Source organism: Papio anubis, chromosome 17 (genome assembly GCF_008728515.1).
Source record: "Papio anubis isolate 15944 chromosome 17, Panubis1.0, whole genome shotgun sequence".
In the NCBI taxonomy this organism is placed as follows: domain Eukaryota; kingdom Metazoa; phylum Chordata; class Mammalia; order Primates; family Cercopithecidae; genus Papio; species Papio anubis.
The window spans coordinates 18,656,799-18,682,841 of record NC_044992.1 but is presented as its reverse complement, the minus strand read 5'-3'; the positions used below and the strand labels follow the sequence as shown (position 1 = coordinate 18,682,841).

The following is a 26,043-nucleotide window of genomic DNA, read 5'->3' as shown; positions in this document are numbered from 1 at the left end:
ACACTGCTAGGTGAGAGGGAGGTAATTATATACGCTTTATGGAAATTAGTATGGGTCTGTCTGCTCCTCTCCCCCAACATCCTGTCAAAAAGTGACCCTGTAGAGTATAATCACGATGATTTCTCTTGAGTTCATATTGTCATGTTATAATTTCTTATGTCATAAAGAAGATCTTTGAATTTGAAAACTGGAACAAAATGAAAATATTTGCCTAAGATAGTATTAAGAAAATTAGTGACACAGCCAGGTTAAACACTTTTAATTTCTTAGTCTAGTTTGCATTGTAGAGGAGGCTTCTACATTTAAGCAGTTGTTGTTATCAGCTACTTGTTGCTGTGGAGAGACTGCATAGTAGCAGTATACATAGTTCTTTTTTTTGAATTCCTTTAGGGTCCTAAGGTAAAGTACACCTGAATTTTACCCAACAATAACGTACTTACTGGGCAGGCCATGTAACCTTCAGAATAGTGACCCTTAATCTATTCTAAGTTTCAGGCTCCTCTGAGAGTCTGACCTCAGAAAAGCTACCTCAGAAAAGGTACATTATACTCAGATGTACAGAATTTTCACACAATGTCATAGGTTTTATGACTTTCTAATGACCAGTTATGGCTCCTTCAGCAATCCATGGCTTTCAAGTTGAGAATCTATGTTCTGTAGCAAGAATATGAGCATCATCTCTCTTTCCTTTCCTCCTCCCTCATACTTTCCCTCCTTTCCTCTGAATCCCTTCCTTGAAACTCCCACTCCCTCAATCCGTTAAAAAAAAGAATATGAGCGTCAATCATATGATTTGGAAGTTTTGCCCCCATTGTTTAGGAAATTAAACCTTTTTTTTTTCAATAGGCCAATAGTCCTCAAGACTTAAGGATGTTTTATGAAAAAAACAGGAGCTTAATGCCTAGGTATGTGTTTAGATTACACTGGGTTTTACTATTTGTGAACACAGTGTTGTTTATTTGAACTGTTTGTGTTTTATGTATTCTCATTTTTGAATTCTTTTTCAGTTGATAATGTGAAAGCATTTGTTATAGCAAATTGGAAAATTGCTGGCACATCATAGGTGTCTGTGTAGTACTGTACTCTTTTCTTTCTCTTTTAAAATGTAAATGTAAATTTGAAAGAAAAAGATACGGAAGTTACATGTGTTCCTTGTGGGGAGGGTAATGTGGACAGAATAGATACACGGAAAGTAGAAAGTGAATTCCCCACAGCTTTGCTCTCTTCTTTAGGGGTAACAAGAGTTTGCTGTATCTCTTTCTACATAGGTTTTGTGGGAGTTCTTTATACATGTTTGAGTGCTTGTTTTCCTTTTGTTTTCTCTTGAACTTGTATCTTGAGATGAGTGCTTGTTTATGTATGTATTTATACACACACATAGTTTAAGACAAATTACATCATATTTTGTGAGTTGTTTGCAGTGTCCTTTTGTTTTTTACTTTGTAGTACATCACAGATGATGTTCCTCAACAGGATGTGGAAAGCCACTGTATGCTTTTTTATTTTGAGACAGAATCTTGCTCTGTCTCCCAGGCTGGAGTGCAGTGGCACGATCTAGGCTCACTGCAACCTCCGCCTCCCTAGTTCAAGCAATTCTCCTGCCTCAGCCTCCCTAGTAGCTGGGACTGTAGGTGCCCGCCACCACACCCGGCTAATTTTTGTATTTTTTTTTTATTATTAGAGACGGGGTTTCACCATGTTGGCCAGGCTGGTCTTGAACTCCTGACCTCAAGTGATCCTCCCACCTTGGCCTCCTAAAGTGCTGGGATTATAGGTGTGAGCCACCATACCTGGCCAACTGTATGCTTTTTTTTTTTTTAGATGATTAATAGGCTATTTAAGCAGGAGTACATATAGTCATCGACAGACTTAACATGAGAGATTAAATGTCTGACCCAATTTTCCTTCCCGGATAAGCTTTTCTTTCCTATCCCTGTCAGTTTTGAAAACATAATAGCAGAAGAAGAGGGGTCCAAGTCCACACAGAGCTCCCAAGAGTGAGTTTTTAGGAGTGGGTCTGAAATTAGGATAGACATTTGCTGATCTTGCATAGGTCCAACGAATCAAGGCAGGATCTTTGATGAGCCCTCTGCAGTTGGGGTGGTTGTACTGAGGCAGGTACTCTTGTTTCAGCCGAACTCTTATGGCCAACGGCTCGACTTGCGCCTGTCGGGTTTCTGGAGATATGTCGTATTTGGCTGGGTCGAGGGTTGGGGGCAGAGTGGCCAGGCGCGATGGAGTATACTTTGGGAACGACATCTTGGTGACCCAGGGCACAACTGCACCTGCCACTGTATGCTTTTAAATGCCACAGAGAGTCCCATAGATGTACATTACTTTATTTAATCAGATCCCTGTTTTCATTTTTTGGTCACTACAAACAGGCTCTAGTGAAGTGTGTGTGTGTGTGTGTGTGTGTGTGTACACCTTTGTGTATGTGTGCATTTTGGTAGTTTGGACTTCTAGAAATGGAATTGTCAGACCAAAAGATACACTTTCCAAATAGGCTATCCCAGTGAATACAGCAAGATAGAAAACTGCCCCTTTTCCCTCATTTTTACCAACACAGAATGTTAGCGGATTTGATGCTGCACAAATGCATGAGGACCAGTTAGCTATTAATTTAATTTGGATTGTTCTCTTCATTAGTGAGTTTGGCTCCTTTGTATTTGTTTAATATCTTTTTCTTTTTCTTTCTTTTTTTTTTTTTTTGAGATAGAGTCTTGTTCTATTGCCAGGCTGGAGTGCAATGGCATGATCTTGGCTCACTGCAACGTCCACCTCCCGGTTTCAAGCCATTTTCCTGCCTCAGCCTCCCAGGTAGCTGGGACTACAGGCAGGCTACCACGCCCGGCTAATTTTTGTATTTTTAGTGGAGACAGGATTTCACTATGTTGTTCACGCTGGTCTTGAACTCCTGACCTCAAGTGATCCACCCGCCTTGGCCTCTCAAAGTGCTGGGATTACAGGCGTAAGACACCGTGCCCAGCCTGTTTAATATATTTTTGTAATTCTTATTCTTTGAATTGTGTACTTCTATTACTTCACTCATTTTCCTATTGCTTGTTGTTTTCATATTGGATGTTAGGAAGTTGTATTAGTTCTCATTTGTGTTTAAGTGCTGCCCTTTTCCAGACGGAAATGGAAGTGGCTATTTTGTAATACAGAACATTATAGCAACTATTAGTGCAAGATTGAAGTTATGGTAAAACTCAACATTGGGCTTGTGAGGTGCCTTACTCCTGCAGATACTCAAATAACAACAAGCACAGTACAGGAATCTTCTCAATTTGATGCTGTTTCTCAAAGGCAGTTTAGTGCTTTTTTTTCCTTCTTTAGATGACTCTTACATGGTCTTCTTGGTATAAATGTATTGGTATTTGTGAAACCACATATATGTTTTAGTTTACTATATGGAAGGCAAAAATTAATGTTGTTTATATATATAAACTTATCACTTAGGTGGTTGTGTTTTTCCTTTCCCCCAGTATTCCCAGAGAAACATCACCTTATTTGGCTAATCTCCTTTTGGGTTTGCTTCAGAGAAATCAAAAAGATAGAATGGACTTTGGTAAGAAATAGTTTCAACTTTTGCATGCTTTCTAACTTTATTGTTATATGTGCTGAAAGATTTTAAAAATAGAGATTTCAGAAGAAAATTGAAATCAGTTTCACTTTTCTTTTTATTTTCTTCACTAGTTTCGTAAATATTTATTGAGTGCTTATTACTATGTTCTAGGTATGGGAGATAGAGTAATAAAATCTCTCTCCTCATGTAGCATATATTCTAGTGGTAGAGAGAGACAAGAAACAAATTAAAAACCATAGTTACATATTATATTAGAAGTTGCTAAGTATTGTGGGAATAAAGAAGTGGGGGTGGGGTGGGGGTGGGGATTGAAATTTTAAATAAGATAGTCAGTGAAGACCTTATTGAGAAAGTGACATTTGAACAAAGACTTGACTTGAAATGAGAGTGAGCCATAGGATATCTGTGGGAAGAGCTTTTTAAGCAGAGTGAACAGCCAATACAAATGCTTGGGGCTGGGAACATGCCTGTAAGCTTGAGGAACAACTAGAAAGCCAGTTGAAGACTTGGGCTTTTCCACAAAGTGTGATGGGAGCCATTAGAGAGTTTTGAGTGGAGGAAAAGTGATCTGACTAATGTTTTTAAAAAGGATCAAGCTGGCTGCTGCTTGAGAATAGACTGTGTGCATATAAGGGGAAGAGCAGAAGCTGGGAGACTAATCGGGAGACTCTTGTCGTTACCCAGGTGAGAGATGAGTGTAGCTTTGACTAGGATAATAGCAGTGGAGGTGGTAAGAAGTCTTTCTGGAGGTAGAGGCAACAGCATTCACTGATGGATTGAATCTGAGGGTGTGAGAGGGAAGACTCAAGGATGACTCCAAAGTTTCTGGCCTGAGCAGCTGAAAGGATGTTGTCAGTTACAGTGATGGGAAACACTGTATGGATAGAGCAGGTTATGGGGACAAGATGAGTTTCTGTTGGATATGTTACATTTAAGATAACCATTGGATGTCTAAGTGTCAATGTCAGAAGTGCACTTGAATTTCAGAAAAGGGTAGACTGGGGGCAGATTGGGGAGTTGTCAGCCTGTGGTTGGTATTTATTTATTTAAGTAAAAAAATTTTTTTTTGAGACAGGATTTTACTCTGTCACTCAGGCTGGAGTGCAGTGGTATGATCATGGCTCACTGCAGCCTCGACTTCCCCAGGCTCAGGTGATCCTCCAACCTCAGCCTCCCCAGTACCTGGGACTACAGGTGTACACCACCACCCCTGGCTAATTTTTGTATTTTTTTGTAGAGACAGGGTTTCGTTATGTTGCCCAGGCTGGTCTCAAACTCCTGGGCTCAAGCGATCTACCCACCTTGGCCTGCCAAAATGCTGAGATTACAGATGTGAGCCACCATGCCCAGCAATATTTATTAAATAGATTATTTTCTTTTTTTCCCCCCTTTATTTGAGAAAAGGCCTCACTGTATTACCCAGGCTGGACCGGGAATGCAGTGGTGTGATCGTAGCTCACTGCAACGTTGAACTCCTGGGGGCAAGTGATTCTCCCACCTCAGCTTCCTTAATAGCTGGGACTACAAGCCTGCATCACCACAGTCGGCTAATTTTTTGTTTTGTTTATTTAATTAATTAATTTATTTGTTTTGAGACGGTGTCTCACTCAGTCGCCCAGGCTGGAGTGCAGTGGCGCTATCTCAGCTCACTGCAAGCTCTGCCTCCCGGGTTCACGCCATTCTCCTGCCTCAGCCTCCCGAGTAACTGGGACTACAGGCGCCTACCACTATGCCTGGCTAATTGTTTTGTATTTTTAATAGAGACGGGGTTTCACCGTGTTAGCCAGGATGGTCTGGATCTCCTGACCTCGTGATCCACCCGTCTCAGCCTCCTAAAGTGCTGGGATTACAGGCGTCAGCCACCGCGCCCAACTTTGTTTTGTTTTTGAGATGGAGTCTTGCTCTGTCACCCAGGCTGGAGTGCAATGGCACGATCTTGGCTCACTGCAACTTCCGCCTCCTGGATTCAGGCAGTTCTCCGCCTCAACCTCCCGAGTAGCTGGGATTACAGGTACCCGCCACCACGCCCAGCTAATTTTTTATATTTTTAGTGGTGACAGGGTTTTTCACCATCTTGGCCAGGCTGGTGTTGAACTCCTGACCTTATGATCTGCCCACCTCAGCCTCCCAAAGTGCTGGGATTGCAGGCATGAGCCACAATGCCCGGCCTGTTTTGTTTGGTTTTTGAGACGAAGTTTTGCTCTTGTTGCCCAGGCTGGAGTGCAGTGGCACGATCTTGACTCACTGCAACTTCCACCTCCCAGGTTCAAGCGATTCTCCTGCCTTAGCCTCCCAAGTAGCTGGGATTACAAGCGCCCGCCACCACGCCCTGCTAATTTTTTTTGCTTGTTTGTTCTTTTGAGATGGAGTCTTGCTCTGTCGCCCAGGCTGGAGTGCAGTGACGCGATCTCTGCTCACTGCAACCTCTGTCTCCTGGGTTCAAGCAATTCTCCTGCCTTAGCCTCCTGAGTAGCTGGGATTACAGGAGCACGCCACTATACACAGCTAATTTTTGTATTTTTAGTAGAGACGGGGTTTCATCATGTTGGCCAGGCTGGTCTCGAACTCCTGACCTCATGATCCGGCCTGCCTCAGCCTCCCAAAGTGCTAGGATTACAGGCGTGAACCACCACGCCTGGCCTAATTTTTGTATTATTTTTTTTTTTTAGTAGAGATGGGGTTTTGCCATGTTGTTTAGGCTTGTCTCAAACTCCCGGCCTCAGGGGATCCACCTGCCTTGGCCTCCCAAAGTGCTGAGATTGTAGGCGTGAGCCACCGGGCCTAGCAGAGTCAGCTAATTTTTTTACCCTTTTGTAGGGATAGGGTCTCACAATATTGCCAGGGCTATTCTCGAACTCCTGGCTCCAAGCAATCTTCTTGCCTCTGCCTCCCAAAGTGCTGGGATTACAGATATGAGCCACTGTGCCTAGTCAAAATAGATTATTTTCTAGTGTACTATTTAAATTCTTTCATTGAGTCTTCTGGCTTTTTTGTGCTATTTGTTATTTTTTTTAATGATTGATCTAGGGATTACAGTATGCATTTTAATTTATCACAATCTACTTTATATAAATACTAGTTGAGGCAGGGCGTGGTGGCCCACATCTGTAATCCCAGCACTTTGGGAGGCTGAGGTGGGCGGATCATGAGGTCAGGAGATCAAGACCATCCTGGCTAACACGGTGAAACCCCATCTTTACTAAAAGTACCAAAAAAATTAGCTGGGCATGGTGGCAGGCGCCTGTAGTCCCAGCTAGTCGGGAGGCTGAGGCGGGAGGATGGCATGAACCCGGGAGGCGGAACTTGCAGTGAGCCAAGATCTTGCCACTGCACTCCTCCAGCCTGGTTGTCAGAGCAAGACTCTGTCTCCAAAAAAAAAAAAAGAAAAAAAACAAAAACAAAACAAAAAACTAGTTGAATTCCATTAAAATATAGAAGATTTGTTCCGTTAATATGGCTTCATTTGCTCTTCCCTTTGTGCTGTTATTGTCTCACATATTATGTCTATGTTGTAATCTCAGCAGTGCAGTGTTACAACTATTGCTTTATACAGTCTTACCTCTTTTAAAGAAGTGAGGAGAAGAAAGGTGAAAAACATGTATAGTGTCTTTTTGTGTGTTTCTCTTTTTTTTTTTTTTTTCTGAGACAGAATCTTACTCTGCATCCAGGCCTAAGTACAGTGGTACAAACATGCCTTACTGTAGCCTTGACCTCTTGGGCTCAAGTGATCCTCCTGCCTGAAACTTCTATGTAGCTGGGACTACAAGTGCACACCACCATGCCCAGCTAATTTTTAAGTTTTTTATAGGGAGGTTTTTGTCATATTGCCCAGGCTGGTCACCAACTCCTGGGTTCAAGCAAACATCCTGCCTCGGCCTCCCAGAGTGCTGAGATTACAGGTGTGAGCCATCATGCCCCGCCTTAGAGTACTATTTTAGCCTATACATTTATCATTTCTGGCACTCTTCATTTATTCTTATGGACTCAAGTTACTGTTTGGTGTCATTTTTTTTCTTTTTGTATTTTTTTTTTTTTTTTTTTTTTTGAGACAGAGTCTCGCTGTGTCTCCCAGGCTGGAGTGCAGTGGCCGGATCTCAGCTCATTGCAAGCTCCGCCTCCCGGGTTTTTACGCCATTCTCCTGCCTCAGCCTCCCGAGTAGCTGGGACTACAGGCGCCCACCACCTCGCCCGGCTAGTTTTTTTTGTATTTTTTAGTAGAGACGGGGTTTCACCGTGTTAGCCAGGATGGTCTCGAACTCCTGACCTCGTGATCCGCCCATCTCGGCCTCCCAAAGTGCTGGGATTACAGGCTTGAGCCACCGCGCCCGGCCTGTATCTCTTTTTTGTTTGGTGTCATTTTTTTTTAGTTCATATTATTCCATTCCTTTCCTCTTTTGTGTTGTCATATATATTAATCTTTGTATGTTACAAACAAAACCCAGTAGTACAATCTTATAATTATTTTATATAGTTATCCTTTAAATTGGTTAAGAGAAAAATACATAATGTACTCTTCTGTAATTATCTGCATAATTACCAATGCTCTTTATACAGATTCTCAGAATCTTCATTTATCTGGGAATGTCATTATTTCCCTTTATTTACCTTCACTTTGGAAAAGTGTTTTTTTGGTAGATACTGAATTCTTGGTTGTTAGGTTTTTCTCCAGCCAGTACTTTGACTATGTCATCTTACTGCTTTCTGGCCTCTGTTGTTTCTGATGAGAAGTCACCTGTTAATCTTGCTAGTTTCTCTAGTGGGTGATGAGTCATTTTTCTCTTAGTGCTTTTGAGATTTTTCTCTGTCTTGGATTTTCAACAATTTTAACTGTGATCTGTCTAGATGTGTATCTCTGTGTTTATCCTGCTTGGAGTTTATTGATCTTTTTTAATATATAAATAAATGTTTTTCACTGAATTTGGGGAGTTGTCAACCATCATTTCTTAAAGTATTCATTCTGTCCCTTTCTATTTCTCTTCTCTGAGACTCCCATTATGTGCACTTAATGGTCTATGCTTGATAATATCCCACATCTGAGTCTGTTCATTTTTCCATATTGTTTTTTCCTTTGAGTTTTTCAGATTGGAAATATCTATTGATCTGTTCTCAGGTTTGCTGATTATTTTATTCAGTTATTGTACTTTTTAACTCCAGAATTTCCATTTGGTTCTTTTTTATAATTTCCGTCTTTTTCTTTTTTTTTTTTTGAGACAGAGTCTCGCTCTGTCGCCCAGGCTGGAGTGCAGTGGCCGGATCTCAGCTCACTGCAAGCTCCGCCTCCCGGGTTTACGCCATTCTCCTGCCTCAGCCTCCGGAGTAGCTGGGACTACAGGCGCCCGCCACCTCGCCCGGCTAGTTTTTTGTATTTTTTAGTAGAGACGGGGTTTCACCGTGTTAGCCAGGATGGTCTCGATCTCCTGACCTCGTGATCCGCCCGTCTCGGCCTCCCAAAGTGCTGGGATTACAGGCGTGAGCCACCGCGCCCGGCCAATTTCCGTCTTTTTCTTGATATTCTCTATTTGTTGAGTCACTGTCTCCTGCCTCAGTCTCCTGCATAGGTGGGACTACAGGAACCCTCCACCATGCCCAGCTAATTTTTTGTATTTTTAGTAGAGCCGGGGTTTCACCGCAGGGCCAGGCTGGCCGAACTCCCGGGCCGGTTGTCCACCCACCTCCCACGCTGGGATTACAAGCGCGAGCCACCGTACCCGCCGGCTTTCTCAATTTCTGTGGAAAGCTTCAGAGGTCAGAGAGAACATCCTGAAAGGACCAAACCTCGCCTCTACAATAGACAGGGTTCAGTTGAAGGAGTGTCTCAGCGCTTTGAGATGCTGAGGAGTTGACCGCTGCACTCCAGCTTCCATGCATGATGACAGACTCGGCTCAAAAAAAAAAAAAAAAAAAGAAAAATGTATTTATAATAACTGCTTAGGGTTGTGCGGAAAGAGCTCATCTCGATCACTTTATGTCAGAGACGAGACTATCCTGAGCATCACGGTGAAATTCCCTGTTCTTATTTCAAAAATATAACTGGGTTATGGCGATGCTGAGTTCCGAAAGCACTGAGATTCTGAGGCAGCAGGTTTCATAAACCTGGGAGGCGCGGAGTTCACTTCTGTCGCTGTTGCCGCACTCCAGCCCAGGCGACAGAGTGAGACTCTGTCTCAAAAAAATAAATAAATAAATAAAATAACTGCTTTAAAGTCTTTGCTAAGTCCAACATTTGGCCCTCTCATGACAGTTTCTGTTGATTGCTTCATACCCCTGTGTGTGGGTCATACTTCTTTGTTGCTTTGCATGCCTTGCAGTTTTTTGCCGAAAATCAAACATTTTGTACAATACAAATAGCAACTTTAGATTTGCACCCTTCCCCTCTCCCAATTGGGGATTGTTTTTGAGACAAAGTCTTACTGTGTTGCCCAGGCTGGAGTGCAATGACACGACTCAGCTCACTGCAACCTCCACCTCCTGAGTTCAAACTATTCTCCTGCCTCAGCCTCCCAAGTAGCTGGGATTACAGGCGCACACCACTACGCCTGGCGAATTTTTGTATTTTTAGTAGAGATGGGTTTCACCATGTTGGCCAGGTTAGTCATGAACTCCTGACCTTAAGTGATCTGCCTGCCTCGGCCTCCCAAAGTGCTAGGATTACAGGCATGAGCCACGATGCCTCATCGGATTGTTCTATTTGTTTTTTTTTTTGTTTTTGTTTTTTTTTTTGAGACGGAGTCTCGCTCTGTCACCCAGGCTGGAGTGCAGTGGCCGGATCTCAGCTCACTGCAAGCTCCGCCTCCCGGGTTCACGCCATTCTCCTGCCTCAGCCTCCCGAGTAGCTGGGACTACAGGCGCCTGCCACCTCGCCTGGCTAAGTTTTTGTATTTTTTTTAGTAGAGACGGGGTTTCACTGTGTTAGCCAGGACGGTCTCGATCTCCTGACCTCGTGATCCGCCCGTCTCGGCCTCCCAAAGTGCTGGGATTACAGGCTTGAGCCACCGCGCCCGGCCGGATTGTTCTATTTGTTTAGTAACTTGCCTGGACCAAATCTGTGGAATATTGTTTTCCTTGCAGTTTTTTAACATTGATTTATCTCCAAAGTTGTTTTTGTATTTTTTTCAGTTAAAAAAATTGTAAAGCCCAGTTTCCTAGGGATCACCCCTGTGTCTACAATTTTTTAGTGGTCAGCCAGTGATTGGTCAAAGGTGGTGCTTCGAGACAGTACGTTATCATCCTTTGTCCATTGATCTCTGTGTGGCTTGGGGAATGCATTAAAAGTTCAAGCACAGCTGGGCATGGTGGCTCACGTCTGTAATCCCAGCAGTTTGGGAGGCTGAGGTGGGCAGATCACTTGAACTCAGGCGTTTGAGATCAGCCTGGACAACATGGTGAAACCCTACTACTAAAAATAAAAAAATTAGCTGGTATTGTGGTGTGGGCCTGTAGTCCCAGCTACTCAGGAGGCTGAGCTGGGAGGATTGCTTAAGCCTTGGAGGTCAAGGCTACAGTGAGCTGTGATCATGCCAGCGTCCCCAGCCTTAATGACAGAGTGAGACCCTCTCTAAAAAGAGAAAAAAAAAGAAAATGTTTTATTTATCTTAACTCCAATCTTTATTATTTCTTTCCTTCTACTAGTTTTGGACTTAGTTTGCTGTTTTTCTAGTTCCATAAGCATGCAGTTAGCTTATTGATTAGATGTTTCTTTTTTTTTTGAGACGGAGTTTTGCTCTGTTACCCAGCTGGAGTGCAGTGGTGCCATCTCAGCTCACTGCGATCTCCATCCAGCTTCTGGGTTCAAGCAATACTCCTGCCTCAGCCTCCAGAGTAGCTGGGACTGCAGGCTCATGTCACCATGCCTGGCTAATGTTTTGTATTTTTAGTAGAGACAGGGTTTCATCATGTTAGCTAGGCTGGTCTCAAACTCCTGATCTCAGGTGATCCACCCGCCTCAGCCTCCTAAAATACTGAGATTACAAGTGCGAGCCAGCATGCCTGGCCTATTTCTTCTTTTTTTTGAGACAGAGTCTTGCTCTGTCACCCAGGCTGGAGTGCAGCAGCACAATCTCAGCTCACTACAACCCCCGCCGCCTGGGCTAAAGCAATTCTTCTGCCTCAGCCTCCCGAGCAGCTGAGATTACAGGTGCCCGCCGCCACACCTGGCTAATTTTTTTGTATTTTCAGTAGAGACGGGCTTTCACCATGTTGGCCAGGCTGGTCTTGAACTCCCGACCTCAAGTAATCTGCCCGCCTTGGCCTCCCAAAGTGCTGGGATTGTAGGCGTGGGGCACTGCATGTGGCCCCATTTCTTCTTTTTTAAAGGAGGTGTTTACAGGTATATTTTTCCCTCTTACTACTGCTTTTGCTATATCCCGTAAGTTTTAGTATGTTGTGTTTTCATTTTCATTTGTCTCAAGATATTTTCTAATTTCTCTTTATGACTTCTTTGACTCAATGGTTGCTTCAGAGTTAGTATTATTTGGCTCTATGTCCCACCCAGATCTCATCTTGAGTTGTAATCCCCATGTGTCTGGGGAGGGGCGTGGTGGGAGGTGAGTGAATCAAGGGGGCGGATTTCCTCCATGCTGTTCTCCAGATAGTGAGTTCTCACAAGATCTAATGGTTTGAACGTGTGGTACATCTCCTTCCTGCTCTGCAATGGTAAGACATGCTTGCTTCCCCTTCGCCTTCTGCCATGATTGTAAGTTTCTGAAACCTCCCCAGCCATGGAGAACTAAATTAAACCTCTTTTCTTCATAAACTGGCCAGTCTGAGGTAGTTTTTTTGTTTTGTTTTGTTTTGTTTTAGGGACAGAGTCTTGCTCTGTCACCCAGGCTGGAGTGCAGTGGAGCAATCTTGGCTCACTGCAACCTCCACTTCCTGGGTTCAAGCAATTCTCCTGCCTCAGGCTCCTGAGTAGCTGGAATTACAGCTGTGTGCCGCCACGCCTGGCTAATTTTTGTGTTTTTAGTAGAGACCGGGTTTCACCATGTTGGCCAGCTGGTCTTGAACTTCTGTTCTCAAGCGATCAGCCTGCCTGGGCCTCCCAAAGTGCTGGGATTACAGGCATGAGCCATTGCTCCCGGCCTCAAGTAGTTCTTTATAGTGTGTGAAAACAGACTAAAGCAAGAGTGTTTTGTTTAATTTCTACATATTGTGGGTTTTCCCGTTATTTCCTCTGTTATTGATTTCTAGTTTCTTTTTTTTTTTTAAACAGAATCTCAAAAGGACAGGAATGAACCACTGCGCCCAGCCCTCGATATCTACTTTTATTCCATTGTGATTGGAAAAGATAATCAATCACCATGATTACAGTCTTTTAAAATTTATGGGCCAGGCATGGTGGCTCATATCTGTAACCTTAGTGCTTTGAGAGGCTGAAGAAGGAGGACTGCGTGAGGCCAGGAGTTTAGATTAGCCAGGGCAACATAGTGAGAACCTGTCTCTACAAAAAATTTTAAAAACTAGCTGGGTGTAGTGGTGTGCACCTTTGGTTCCAGCTTCTTGGGAGCCTGAGGTAAGAGGGATTGCTTCAGCCCAGGAGTTTGATGCTGCAATGAGCTAATTGCACCCCTGCATTCCAGTCTGAGAAACAGAGCGCAACATTGTCTCTGATTAAAAAAAAAAATTTATTAAGACTTGTTTTGTGGCCTAAGGTGTGGTCTGTTTTGGAGAATGTCTCACGTGCACTTGAGAAAAGTATATGCTCTGCTCTCGGAGACTAGAGTACTTTGTGTGTGTCTGTTAGGTCCAGTTAGTTTATAGCATTGTTAAGTGCCTCCATTTCCTTATTGATGCTATATCTGGCTATCCTATCCATTATTGAAGTCTGCAACTATTGTTATACAAATCTCCTTGTCACTTCAGTTGTCAATGTTTGCTTCATGTATTTTGGGGCTCTGATGTTTATAAATCTTAAATTTTCTTGGTTAATTGACCCTTCTATCATTATTTAATGTCTTTTTTTTTTTTTGAGACGGAGTCTCCGTCACCCAGGCTGGAGTGCAGTGATGTGATCTCGGCTCGCTGCAACAACCTCCACCTCCCAGGTTCAAGCAAGTCTCCTGCCTCAGCCTCCCGAGTAGCTGGGACTATAGGTGCCTGCCACCACGCCCAGCTAATTTTTGTATTTTTAGTATAGACGGGTTTTCACCATATTGGTCAGGCTGGTCTTGAACTCCTGACCTTGTGATCTGCCCTCCTCAGCCTCCCAAAGTGCTGGGATTACAGGCATGAGCTACTGCGCCCAGCTCTTTTTTTTTTTTTTTTTTCTCCTTGAGTCAGGGTCTTATTCTGTCACCTAGGCTGGAGCGCAGTGGTGCAATCTTGGCTCACTGCAACCTCTGCTCCTGGGCTCAAGCGATCCTCTCACGTCTGCCCCCCAAGTAGCTGGGACTAGAGGTGCAAGCCGCGATACCTGGCTAATTTTTGTATTTTTTTGTAGAGAGGGGTTTCACCATGTTTCCCAGGCTGATCTTGAACTCTTGAGCTCAAACCACCCGCCTCCAGCCTCCCAAAGTGCTAGGATTACAGGCTTAAGCCACTGTACCTGGCCTTATTTAATGTACTTTTTGTGTTTTATAAGTTTTCGATTCAAATTCTATTTTGTCTGATAGCCAACCTTGCACTTCTCTTTTGCTTGGAAGAGCTTTTTCCATCATTTTGCTTTCAATATGTTTGTGTCTTTAAATTTAAAGCTAGTCTCTTTTTCTTTTTCTTTTTTTTTCTTTTTTTCTTGAGACGGAGTCTCACTCTTTCACCCAAGCTGGAGTGCAGTGGTACAATCTCAGCTCACTGCAACCTCGGTGTCCCAAATTCAAGCTATCCTCTCACTTCAACTGGTTCCACAGATGTGCAGCACCATGCCTGGCTAAGTTTTTTGTATTTTTGGTTTCACCATGTTGCCCAGACTGGTCTTGAATTCCTGAGCTTAAGCAATCCGCTTGGAATTGGAGGCGTGAGCCACCTCACATGGCCTAAAGGGAGTCTCTGTTTACAGACAGTTTATAGTTGGATTATTTCCTTTTAATCTACTTTGCCAATCTCTGCCTAGGGAGATCTATTTACATTTAAAGTAATTACTGATAAGGAAAGATTTTTGCCATTTCACTATTTTTATGTCTTACAGCTTTTTTGTCCCACATTTATTCCATTACTGCTCTCGTGTTATTTGATTTTTTTTAATAGTGATGTGTTTTGATTCCCTTCTCATTTCCTTTTGTGTATATTTTTCCTTGTGGTTACCTGGGGATTACATGTAACATCTAAAGTTACTGAATTCATATTAACTTAACTCTAGTTGCATACAAAAACTACTTCTGTATTGGTCTGTCCCCCCTTTAAGTTGATATCACAAATTATGTCTTTATAATAATTTTAATGCATTTGTCTTTTGAACTCTGTAGAAAGTGAAAAGTAAAGTTACAAACCAAAATTACAGTACTATTGGATTTTAAATTGCCGTTGACATTTATCTTTTCCAGAGATCTTTATGTCTTCATGTGGCTTTTCTTTACTGTCTAGCTCTTTTCATTTCAACCTGAAGTACTCTCTTTAACATTTCTTATAGGGGAGGTCTTGTTACAGTAATGAATTCCCTCTGCTTTTGTTTTTCTGGAGATATTTTAATTTCTTCCTGAGTTTTGAAGGACAGTTTTGTGGAATGTAGAATTCTCAGTTTACTTTTTTTTTTTTCTTTCAGCACTTTAGATAATATCCCACTGCCTTCTGGCCTCAAGATTTCTGATGGGAAATTGGGTGATATTCTTATTAAGGATCCCTGTACATTACAAGTTGCTTCTCTCTTGCTGTTTCCAAGATTCTCTCTGTCTTTTAAAAGTTTGATTCTGTATCTCTGTGTGGGTCTCATCAGTTTGTCTTAGAGTTTTTGGAAGTTGCCTCTTTTTTTTTGAGACGGAGTTTCTCCCTTGTTGCCTAAGCTGTAGTGCAATGGCAGGATCTTAGCTCACCGCAACCTCTGCCTCCCAGGTTCAAGCAATTCCCCTGCCTCAGCCTCCTGAGTAGCTGGGATTACAGGCATTTGCCACCATGCCCACTAATTTTGTATTTTTAGTAGAGTCGGGGTTTCTCCAGGTTGGTCAGGCTGGTCTCAAACTCCCGACCTCAGCTGATCCGCCCACCTCCGCCTCCCAAAGTGCTGAGATTATAGGCGTGAGCCACCACGCCCGGCCCAACCTAATTCTTATCTTAGGTAAAAACAGCAATACTTGAAAATGTCAGACCAGAGAAATCATTAAGACATGTTTAATGAAAATACTTAGCAAATTAACCCTGATCTTGTAGCTTTTAGGGAAAAAAGTAACTTTTCCTGTAGTAATAGTTGTGATACTAACAGAGATTTGTGGAAATATACTCCAGGATTTTGGTTTGCTAATGTATAGTATAATATGGAAATCCACATTGTTATTTAAATAAGATGGACTGGAATTTGAATTCTAGTCCCTCACCTTACTAACTCTTTGACATTGGACAAGAAACATGGTCTTTGTGTGCTTTTAATTTTCTTACCCATGATAGGAGGATATATTTCCTCAGATAAGTTTTGTGAAGCACCCAGTTCATTGTCTTAGTGAATGTCGAATACTCAGTAGAGGATAGCTGTAATTGTTTCCATGTCAGGGAAAATATTTGAAATGGTCTGAATACCTATTTTCTTAATGTTTTGTAAAGTTGGAATAAAGATTAAGTTCATGTAGTTGGAAATATTTATACCTATTAGGGAGAAGTTAAGCTGAGAGTTGCTCTGAACCATGAGAATTATTGTCAATAGTGAAATGACTATTGAATGTATTATTTTTGTAGTTTTTTTTTTGTTTGTTTTGTTTTTTTTGAGACGGAGTCTCACTCTCGCCCAGGCTGGAGTGCAGTGGCGCGATCTTGGCTCACTGCAAGCTCCGCTTCCAGGATTCATGCCATTCTCCTGCCTCGGCCTCCCAAGCAGCTGGGACTATAGGCGCCCGCCACCACGCCCGGCTAATTTTTTGTATTTTTAGTAGAGACGGGATTTCACCGTGTTAGCCAGGATGGTCTCAATCGCCTGACCTTAGGTGATCTGCCAGCCTCAGCCTCCCGAAGTGCTGGCTGAGCCACCATGCCCGGCCAGTTTTTTCTCTTTTTAATGTGAAACCAGCATTAGGAGTACATCTAGGGGCGAAGGATAGTTTATTGTATAAATCAGCTGCCTCAATTTCCTCTTAGGACAATTAACAGCTGTAGTTCACATGGGTTCTACACGGGCCTGGAGATCACAGTTCTCCTGTGGAGCTGTCCACTGGGGGGTGGCATATGTTAGAGAACATGTCTGTGTAAGTAGCATCAGAGTATGTTGTGTTGGTGACAGATATTTTGAAAATGCATAATTACTTAAAATTTGTTGATTCATTATTTTATATGATTATAAAAATAATTTTTATAGAGGATTTATAAAAAATATACTTTTACATTTAAAGGAAATGAAGGCTATATAAAGAAGTTAAATTCTGATCTCAAAGACGTTGTGTTGAATACATTGAGAAAAATAATCTGGTTGATATTTTAGTCAATGTCTCTTTAAAGGTTACATTCTCATTTCTTGTTACAGAAGCATTTTTTAGCCATCCTTTTCTTGAGCAAGTTCCAGTAAAAAAATGTGAGTACCCATTTTTTGTATTTTCACTTAAAGAATGAATGCAAGCTTTAGGAAAAATTAATTATTTTTATTACAAAATTGATCTTTTATTGTGCCTCTTAAAATTTCATTGAATTTACTTTTTTTTTTTTTTTTTTTTTTTAATGGAGTCTTGCTCTGTCACCCAGGCTGGAGTGCAGTGGTGCAAACTCTGCCTCCTGGTTTCAAGTGATTCTCCTGCCTCAGCCTCCAGAGTAACTGGGATTACAGGCGGGTACCACCACACCTGGGTAATTTTTGTATTTTTAGTAGAGATGAGGTTTCACCATGTTGGCCAGGCTGGTCTCAAACTCCTGACCTCAAGTGATCCTCCCGCCTCAGCCTCCCAAAGTGTTGGGATTATAGGAGTGAACCCCTGTGCCTGGCCTGATTTTCTTAGATACCTACGATTGTGTTTGTTGAATAACTGTTCTATTTTTCCTTCTGAAACAAAGTTGAAATAGTTTTAGTAATTGCTGCATTTTTAGTTTCATCAGCAGATGTGGTAATAAATAGGTGAATGCAAATTTTCAGGGAACACAAAGGTGTAGTGGTTTTGGCAGGTGTTTCTATTATACAGGTCATGTGACTGCACTACAAAATGATGTAGTTCATTTGTGTTTCTTCCTCTAGCTTGCCCAGTTCCAGTGCCCATGTATTCTGGTTCTGTCTCTGGAAGCTCCTGTGGCAGCTCTCCATCTTGTCGTTTTGCTTCTCCACCAGTAAGTTCTGGTTTTATTAAAAATAGTTTCAGAGTTAGTACTATTACATCTGTTCTCAAATGGAGCATGAACATACACTGTAGATATTCTTTTTATGTGTAATGTTTGCTAATGCAGTTGAGGTTTGGGAGAAAGAACATTATAGTTGGGTCAAATGGACCTGTATTTGGACCTCTGCCCATATGTTACTGTGTAAGCTCCAGAAAGAAATATCACCTCTCTGGGCCATTTTCCTCTGAACAGTGAGTACAGTAATATCACCTTTTTATACCCTATGGTGTTTTGGTGATGATACTTACAAAGAGTACCCATTACAGGTGGATAGGCAATAAATATTTATTTTATCTGAATGCTATAGACATGAGCTTGGATTTTTTTTGTATGTGGAATTTCTACTGATGGAGGAGTCACCTCTGAGCCAGATTTCACTGACTTAAGATTCTCTTAATCATGATTTTTGGCGCTTTAAGGTGGCTTCTACTCAAACCTCTTCCTTTTGCTGAAGCTCCCAAGGCATTTTCTTCATGGCTGTGTTCCTTCCCATTTCAGTACTTCTTCCTAATCCTGAGGCCTTCTGGTCACTCTTGTCACTTCTTCCTACTCCACTCTCCCAGAGTTTTACCTAGCTCTCTTCTTAGGTTTTTTTTTTTTTTCCTTTTTTTTTTGAGATGGAGTCTCGCTCTGTCACCCAGGCTGGAATGTAGTGGCGCCATCTTGGCTTACTGCAACCTCCGCCTCCTGGGTTTAAGCGATTCTGTAGCCTCAGCCTCCCAAGTAGCAGGGACTATGGGTGCATACCACCACACCCAGCTAATTTTTTGTATCTTTTTTTTTTTTTTTTTTGAGACAGAATCTCGCCCTGTTGCCCAGGCTGGAGTGCAGTGGCGTGATCTCGGCTTACTGCAGCCTCCACCTCCCGGGGTCAAGCAGTTCTCTGCCTCAGTCTCCTGAGTAGCAGGGATTACAGGCACGTGCCACCACACCCGGCTAATTTTTGTATTTTTAGTAGAGACAGGGTTTCACCATCTTGGCCAGGCTGGTGTTGAACTCCTGACCTTGTGATCTACTCGCCTCGGCCTCCCAAAGTACTGGGATTACAGGCGTGAACCACCGCGCCCAACCTTTTTTATATCTTTAGTAGAGATGGGGTTTCACTATGTTGGCCAGGCTGGTCTCAAACTCCTGACTTCCAGTGGTCTGCCCACCTTGGCCTCCCAAAGTGTGAGCCACGGCACCCGGCCCCAGACATCAATTTCTTTTTTTTTTTTTTTTTTTTTTTTGAGACGGAGTCTCGCTCTGTCGCCCAGGCTGGAGTGCAGTGGCCGGATCTCAACTCACTGCAAGCTCCGCCTCCCGGGTTCACGCCATTCTCCTGCCTCAGCCTCCCGAGTAGCTGGGACTACAGGCGCCCGCCACCTCGCCCGGCTAGTTTTTTGTATTTTTTAGTGGAGACGGGGTTTCACCATGTTAGCCCATGTTGGGATGGTTTCGATCTCCTGACCTCGTGATCCGCCCGTCTCGGCCTCCCAAAGTGCTGGGATTACAGGCTTGAGCCACCGCGCCCGGCCGACATCAATTTCTTGAATGCCTCTGGCACAAAGGTTAGGGAGCCATAAAAGTGAGGCAACTCAGAGGTTTAAGTGGATGAGACTTGCAGCCTCCATGTGCCTTACCTTATACTAACTAGGGCACCTTTTTTTTGTATATCAAGTGAGTGTAATTTACCTACCTTGTAGTGTTCTTTAGGGATAAGTGAGTACAAACACTTACTGCATGCAGGGTCTGACACATAGTATATAATGCAGGAGGTGGCAACTGTTAGGTAAAGCAGATGCAGATGTAGCCTGTTGCAAACAGACAAGTCTCAAAACTGGCAATAAATGTTTCTTATGCAGCCCTGCAAATTCATACCAAGTAGATAAAGCAGATTATGTTAATAAGACTTACGTTCTGGTGAACTAAAAAAATTAAGAGCCAGGCATGCTGGCACCAATCCTAGCCCTGCTGCTTGCCCAGTCAGTGACTTTGGGCCGGTCAGTTAGAGAGGTGGGCCATGGTGTCCTCATCTGGACCATAGGCTTGATTAACCTTTGCTTGCAGGGTCCTGGTAGTAATGTGTGGGAAGTGCCTAGCCATGGCAAATTCTCAATAAATTGTGGCCATTATTATGAACCATATATTTGACACAATGTAATATGAAAAGCAAAGCTTGTGCTAGAGAAAAGAACAACAGGGAAGAGTCTAATTTTGGGAGAGCAAACATAAAGGAGCCTGTGGGATGATAGTGTGACTGAGGGATGAGAGGCCAGCAGGGAGGACGTTGAACTGGAAATTTTCTTTGACTGGAGAGAGCATTGTGGGGTTTTTGTTGGTTGAAAGAGAACAAAATAGCAGCCAGATTAGGGCTGCCAAGGAGTAGCTGAATGTAGAACTAACTGGAGGAGTGAAGAGAGGCAGGAGAAAGAGAAGGACTTTTTTAGGTGTTAGAAACTCTGGTGGACAAACCTATTTTTACTGAGGCAGGAAGACTGATCCCAGGAGTTCAAGACTAGCCATCACTACTAAAAAAAATAAAAATAAAAAAAAAGCCAGGTGTGCCTGGGCATGAGTGTAGACTCAGCTGTAAGGGAGGCTGAAATGGGAGGATTGCTTGATCCCAGGAGTTCAAGGCCAGCCTGGGCAATATAGTAAGAACCTGCCTCTACTAAAAAAAAAAAAAAATATCCATCGGGCCGTGGTGACTCGACGCCTGTAATCCCAACACTTTGGGAGGCTGAGGTGGCTGGGTCAGGAGATCAGGACCATCCTGGCTAACATAGTGAAACCCCGTCTCTACTAAAAACACAAAAAATTAGCCAAGCGTGGTGGCACGCACCCGTAGTCCCAGCTACTCAGGAGACTGAGGCAGGAGAATTGCTTGAACCTGGGAGGTGGAGGTTGCGGTGAGCCAAGATTGCGCCACTGCACTCCAGCCTGGGCAACAGAGCAAGACTCTGTCTCAATAAAAAAAACAAACCAAACGAAAAACAGTAAAATGGCCGGGTGTGGTGGTTCATGCCTATAATTCCAGCACTTTGGGAGTCTGAGGCGGGTGGACCACTTGAGGTCAGGAGTTTGAGACCAGCCTGGCCAACATGCCAAAACCCTGTCTCGGTGTTTTTTCAAATGCAAAAATTAGCCAGGCATGGCGGCATGCACCTGTAATCCCAGGTACTCAGGAGGCTGAGGCAGTAGAATCACTTGAACCCAGGAGGCAGAGGCTGCAGTGAGCCGAGATCACACCACTGCACTGCAGCCTGGGTAACAGTGAGACTCCATCTCAAAAAAAAAAAAAAAAAACAATAAAATAAGTCACTGGCATGAACATATCCTTTTTATGTCTTACTCATTAGAGTTCTTTAAAACATAAGGTTGGGCCGGGCTCAGTGGCTTATGCCTGTAATCCAGCACTTTCGGAGGCCGAGGTGAGTAAATTGCTTGAGATCAGGAGTTTGGGACCTGCCTGGCCAACGCGGTGAAAATTTGTCTCTATTAAAAATACAAAAATTAGCCAGGTGTGGTGGTACGCGCCTGTAATCCCAGCTACTTGGGAGGCTGAGGTGGGAGAATCGCTTGAACCGAGTAGGCGGAGGTTGCAGTGAGCTGAAATTGTGCCACTGCAGAGTGAGACTTTGTGACTTGGTCTCAAAAAAAAGAAAAAAAAAAAAAAACAGCAAAAAAAAGACAGATAAGGTCAGCTGGGTGCGCTTGCTCACACCTGTAATCCTAGCACTTTGGAAGGCCAAGGTGGGAGGATTGCTTGAGACCAGCTTGGACAACATGGTGAAATCCCATCTCTACAAAAAAATTAAAAATTAGCTGGGTGCTTGAGCCTCTGACAGAGAGACCCTGTCTCAAAAACCAACCAACCAACCAACCAATAAACACTATTTTAGGAAGCCTTTTTAAAAAATGGAAATAAAGTAGAAAACGGGAAAAAAGGAAAGTACAAATCTTTGTATCTAGTTTCCAGTTACTGGGATTGGAAAATGGGGTGGTTTTATAGACCTTATATTTAACATAATGTGTCAAAAATAAGATGATTTCATATATGCATCCCTTTCCTTCTTTCTAGGACTGGTGTAGACTCATACAGAGGCTTGAGATACACAGGCATGCGATATAGCATTGTCGTTTTTACATTCTCATGTAAATATCTAGCTGCTATTTTATTCCAGAAAAATTCTAGGCCCCCCCAAAACAAAAAATTATAAACAATAAAATCTCCAAATCACTCTTTTAATTATGATACTGACTGGAGATTAAATGCTATTTAGATGGTAAATCTTGAATATTTATTTATTTATTTATTTGAGACAGAGTCTCACTCTGTCACCCAGGCTGGAGCGCAGTGGTGCGATCTCGGCTCACTGCAACCTCCGCCTCCCGGGTTCAAGCAATTCTCCTGTCTCAGTCTCCTGAGTAGCTGAGATTACAGGCATGCGCCACCACTTCCAGGTAATTTTTGTATTTTTTTAGTAGAGATAGGGTTTCGCCATGTTGGCCAGGCTGGTCTCGAACTCCTGACTTCAGGTGATCTGCCTGCCTCGGCCTCCCAGAGTGCTAGGATTATAGGTGTGAGCCACCTCGCCCAGCCTATTTATTCATTTTATAACATTTATTGATTACCTACTTTGTGTGATGTTCTGGTTTATACTAATGAATGAGATGACCAGGTCCCTGACATTAAGGGGGTTTTAATTTAATTGTATGGAGAAGAGGTAGGTAGCTCAATCATTGCCAGAAGCATGTGTATATGTATCTTCATTGCCTGTGGTAATATGATTGGGGAACATCAAAATTAGGCTAAAGATTTAGGAAGGCTACTCAGAAGAGGGGATTGTTTGAGCTGAGTTTTGAAGAAAGTTTGCTAGATCAATTAGTGAAAGAATGATATTGTAAGCAGAAGAATTTCCATACATGAAATCATAAAAGCATGAGCCACTGAAGGAACTCTCTAGCTCTCCATGGCCATTTACATTTACATTTGTTAAAATTAAGTGAATTTTAAAATTCACTTTCTTATTCACACCAGCCACATTTCAAGTGCTTAGTAGCCTTAGCTAGTTGGTGGCTCCCATGGTGCATATCTCAAATATAGGCCTTTTCCATCATTGCAGAAAGGACAAGGCTGCACTCAGTAGATCAGTTTGGTGGATGTAGAGAGCATTGTTGATGGGTGAAGGGGAAAGACAGCTAGAGAGGTAGACAGAGGCCTGGGAGTATTTGGAGGTCAAGCAAATAAATTTCAGCTGCATTCTCAAAAGTTGTAGTGAGCCAGGCCGGTGGCTCACACCTGTAATCCCAGCACTTTGGGAGGCCTAGGCTGGTGGATCACGAGGTCAAGAGATTGAGACCATTCTGGCCAACATGGTGAAACCCCATTTCTACTAAAAATACAAAAATTAAGCTGGGTGTGGTGGGGTGCGCCTGTAGTTCCAGCTACTCGGGAGGCTGAGGCAGGAGAATCGGTTGAACCTGGGAGGCGGAGGTTGCAGTGAGCTGAGATCACCCCACTGCACTCCAGCCTGGTGATAGAGTGAGACTCCGTCTCAAAAAAAAAAAAAAAAAAAAAAAAAAAGGTGTGGTGAGCCATTGGAATTATTTTAAAGTGAAGAGTGCTATGATCCACTGTGTTTTTTAGCTAGATTCTCCCAAAAGCAGGGTGGAGGACTAGGTTGGAGTGAGAGAGGAAATACAGAGGTCTCCACTAGCGGAGAGAGAACACCTTGAGACCCTTGCACCTTTTATCATCATTTTTGTTGTTTACGTCATTACTGTTTTGAGAACAAAGCCTGAACTAAGGCGGCAATAGGAAAGGAGAAGAGCCAGGTAAGAGAGAGGCAAAGAGCGCACAGATCTTGAAGATTGCTTGAACTTGGGACCTGAGGAAGAGTGAGACTTTGCTAGTGACAATGGCTGACTGGCAAGGTCACTCTGAGGGAACTTGGGGAGCAGTGCTTTGGAATATAAAGGTGAGAGTTAACATACAGGCATGGATGTGTTGTATAGGCAAGTGAACAAACGGATCTAGAGCTCGTCAGAGAGAATCGTGGCTGGAGATCAAAAAGTGGGAACCATCATTCTGTGAGTGGTAGTTAAAGGTAGGAGGGACGGTGAGCATGGTCGCTCGGATAAATACAACAACTGAAGCGTGAGGAGCCCAGGATGGCTCATGGGGAACTCTGTACTCTTCTGCTCCTCCTTTTTGTGGGGCACATGAGAAGTATGTGCTCACAAAAGAGACTCAGAAGGAGTCCCCAAGAAGTAGGAGGAAAAACAAGACATTGCAGGGTCACTGAATGAAGGGGCAGAGTGTTGAGAAGAATGGTCCACAGTACAGATGGAGCAGAAAGTTCAAGTACCTTAAGGAGTATGGGAAATACCTGCTGGACTTGGCAATAGAAATTATTGATAATCTTAGTAAAGGCAATTTTATTCAAGGATTGAAGACAGAGTGGGTTATGTTGAATTAAGGAATATATAGGATGTGACAAATTTGAGTCAGTGAAGATAATTTCAAGAAATGTTTACAGGCTCACACCTGTAATCCCAACACTTTGGGAGGCTGAGTCATGTGGATCATGAGGTCAGGAGTTCAAGACCAGCCTGGCCAAGATAGTGAAACCCCGTCTCTACTAAAACTACAAAAATTAGCCAGGCATGGTGGCAGATGCTTGTAATCCCAGCTACTCGGGAGGCTGAGGCAGGAGAATCACTTGAACCTGGGTGGCAGAGGTTGCAGTGAGCTGAGATCATGCCACTGTACTCCAGTCTGGGTGACACACTGAGACTCCATCTCAAAAAAAAAAAAAAGAAGAAATGGAGAAGAGATGGTAATTCGAGAGGGTTGTAGGGATTTGAGATGTGAGAAAGTTAAACATGGTTATCTACAGAGGGGAAAAATGCCATAATAAAGGGAGAGTGTGAAAATGTCAGGAGCCGAGGGGAGTTGTTCTAGGTTACTGGGGACGTAGAGGAGCATGGAATGCAGAGCACAGGTGGAGAGAGAAGCTCCCATGGAAGAGAAGCATCTCTTCCACTGTTGTGAGGAAGAACGACCAGGGTGATTGTAGATGCAGGTAATTTTGTAAATAGCGGGAGAAGAAACTGGGAAAGTTCCTGCCTAAACCACTGGAAAGAAATTGTGGAGTTAGATACTTAGAATCACATCTTAGCTTGACTCCTTTTTAGTTGTGTGATCTAGGGCAAATTACCTGTCTGAACTTTGTTTATTTATATGTGAAATGGAGTTCACAATAGGTCTAAAGTTAGATAACATGGAAAGCTCTTAACAGTGCCTAGCCCATGGTTGAGGCTTAGTAGTGCTAGTTCTTTCATCTTCCCTTCCCTTCATTACTTTGAGATACAAAGTCTCTTCAAAAAGTGATAAGGAGAGATTGTGTCAAGTGCATGTCACACACATGAAAATAACTGGTATCAGTGACTGATACCCTGGCACAGTGACATTCAGAGGAGCAGCAGCAGTGAACCAGGTATTTAAGGCTTGGGTTTAAAGAGCATGATACAGTATTTTTCCTTTCCTTAAATAAAGGCAAAGATGAAACAGGTTAATAAGGGCTTAACACAATAAGCTATGAAGTTCATTGTTGTAGAAAACCATTGTATAGTCAAGATATTCAATGAGTTGTCAACTAGGGTCCTTGAGCTAGATAAACGACAAAAGATACGTAGCTAGTTAGCTCTAAGTATTTGTTTAAATATATTTACATGATTTTCTTCTCTTCCTATTCTATCTCCTACTAACAAACCAACTACTACCCCTGATAAAACAAAAACAAGAGGAACACATGCACACCTGTAAGGTTTTCCAAGTCTATAAATATATTTCTGGTCTTAAGTGCAGGCACCCTTCCTGATTTGTCTACTTTTTTACATAATGTGGTCTCTTGGTTTCCTCCTTGTAATTTTTCTTCATTATATATTTAAAACTTTTGTGTGTGTAAGATGTCATTAATTTAAAGTCTCTGGACATTTTGTGTTCAGTCATTAAGTGTAGAGTTATTAAGTATCTG

The 26,043-nt window shown here is 42.8% G+C and overlaps 1 protein-coding gene and 1 pseudogene across 3 annotated transcripts in view; one reads left to right on the top strand and one right to left on the bottom strand.

Moving 5' to 3' along the window:
* The window catches only part of ULK2 (unc-51 like autophagy activating kinase 2), a 102,958-nt gene that overhangs the window by 29,348 nt on the left and 47,567 nt on the right, over window positions 1-26,043 (top strand). For all 3 annotated transcript variants that reach the window (XR_002518031.2, XM_021928830.2, XM_021928829.2), the window contains exons 9-12: window positions 847-905; window positions 3,489-3,571; window positions 17,181-17,228; window positions 17,880-17,968. Coding sequence is in view for 2 of the 3 variants with exons in the window: in XM_021928830.2 (XP_021784522.1) it covers window positions 847-905; window positions 3,489-3,571; window positions 17,181-17,228; window positions 17,880-17,968 (279 nt within the window). In the remaining variant the exon portion in view is untranslated. The remainder of the gene's footprint in view (window positions 1-846; window positions 906-3,488; window positions 3,572-17,180; window positions 17,229-17,879; window positions 17,969-26,043) is intronic.
* On the bottom strand, window positions 1,870-2,399 carry LOC108582601 (annotated as a pseudogene).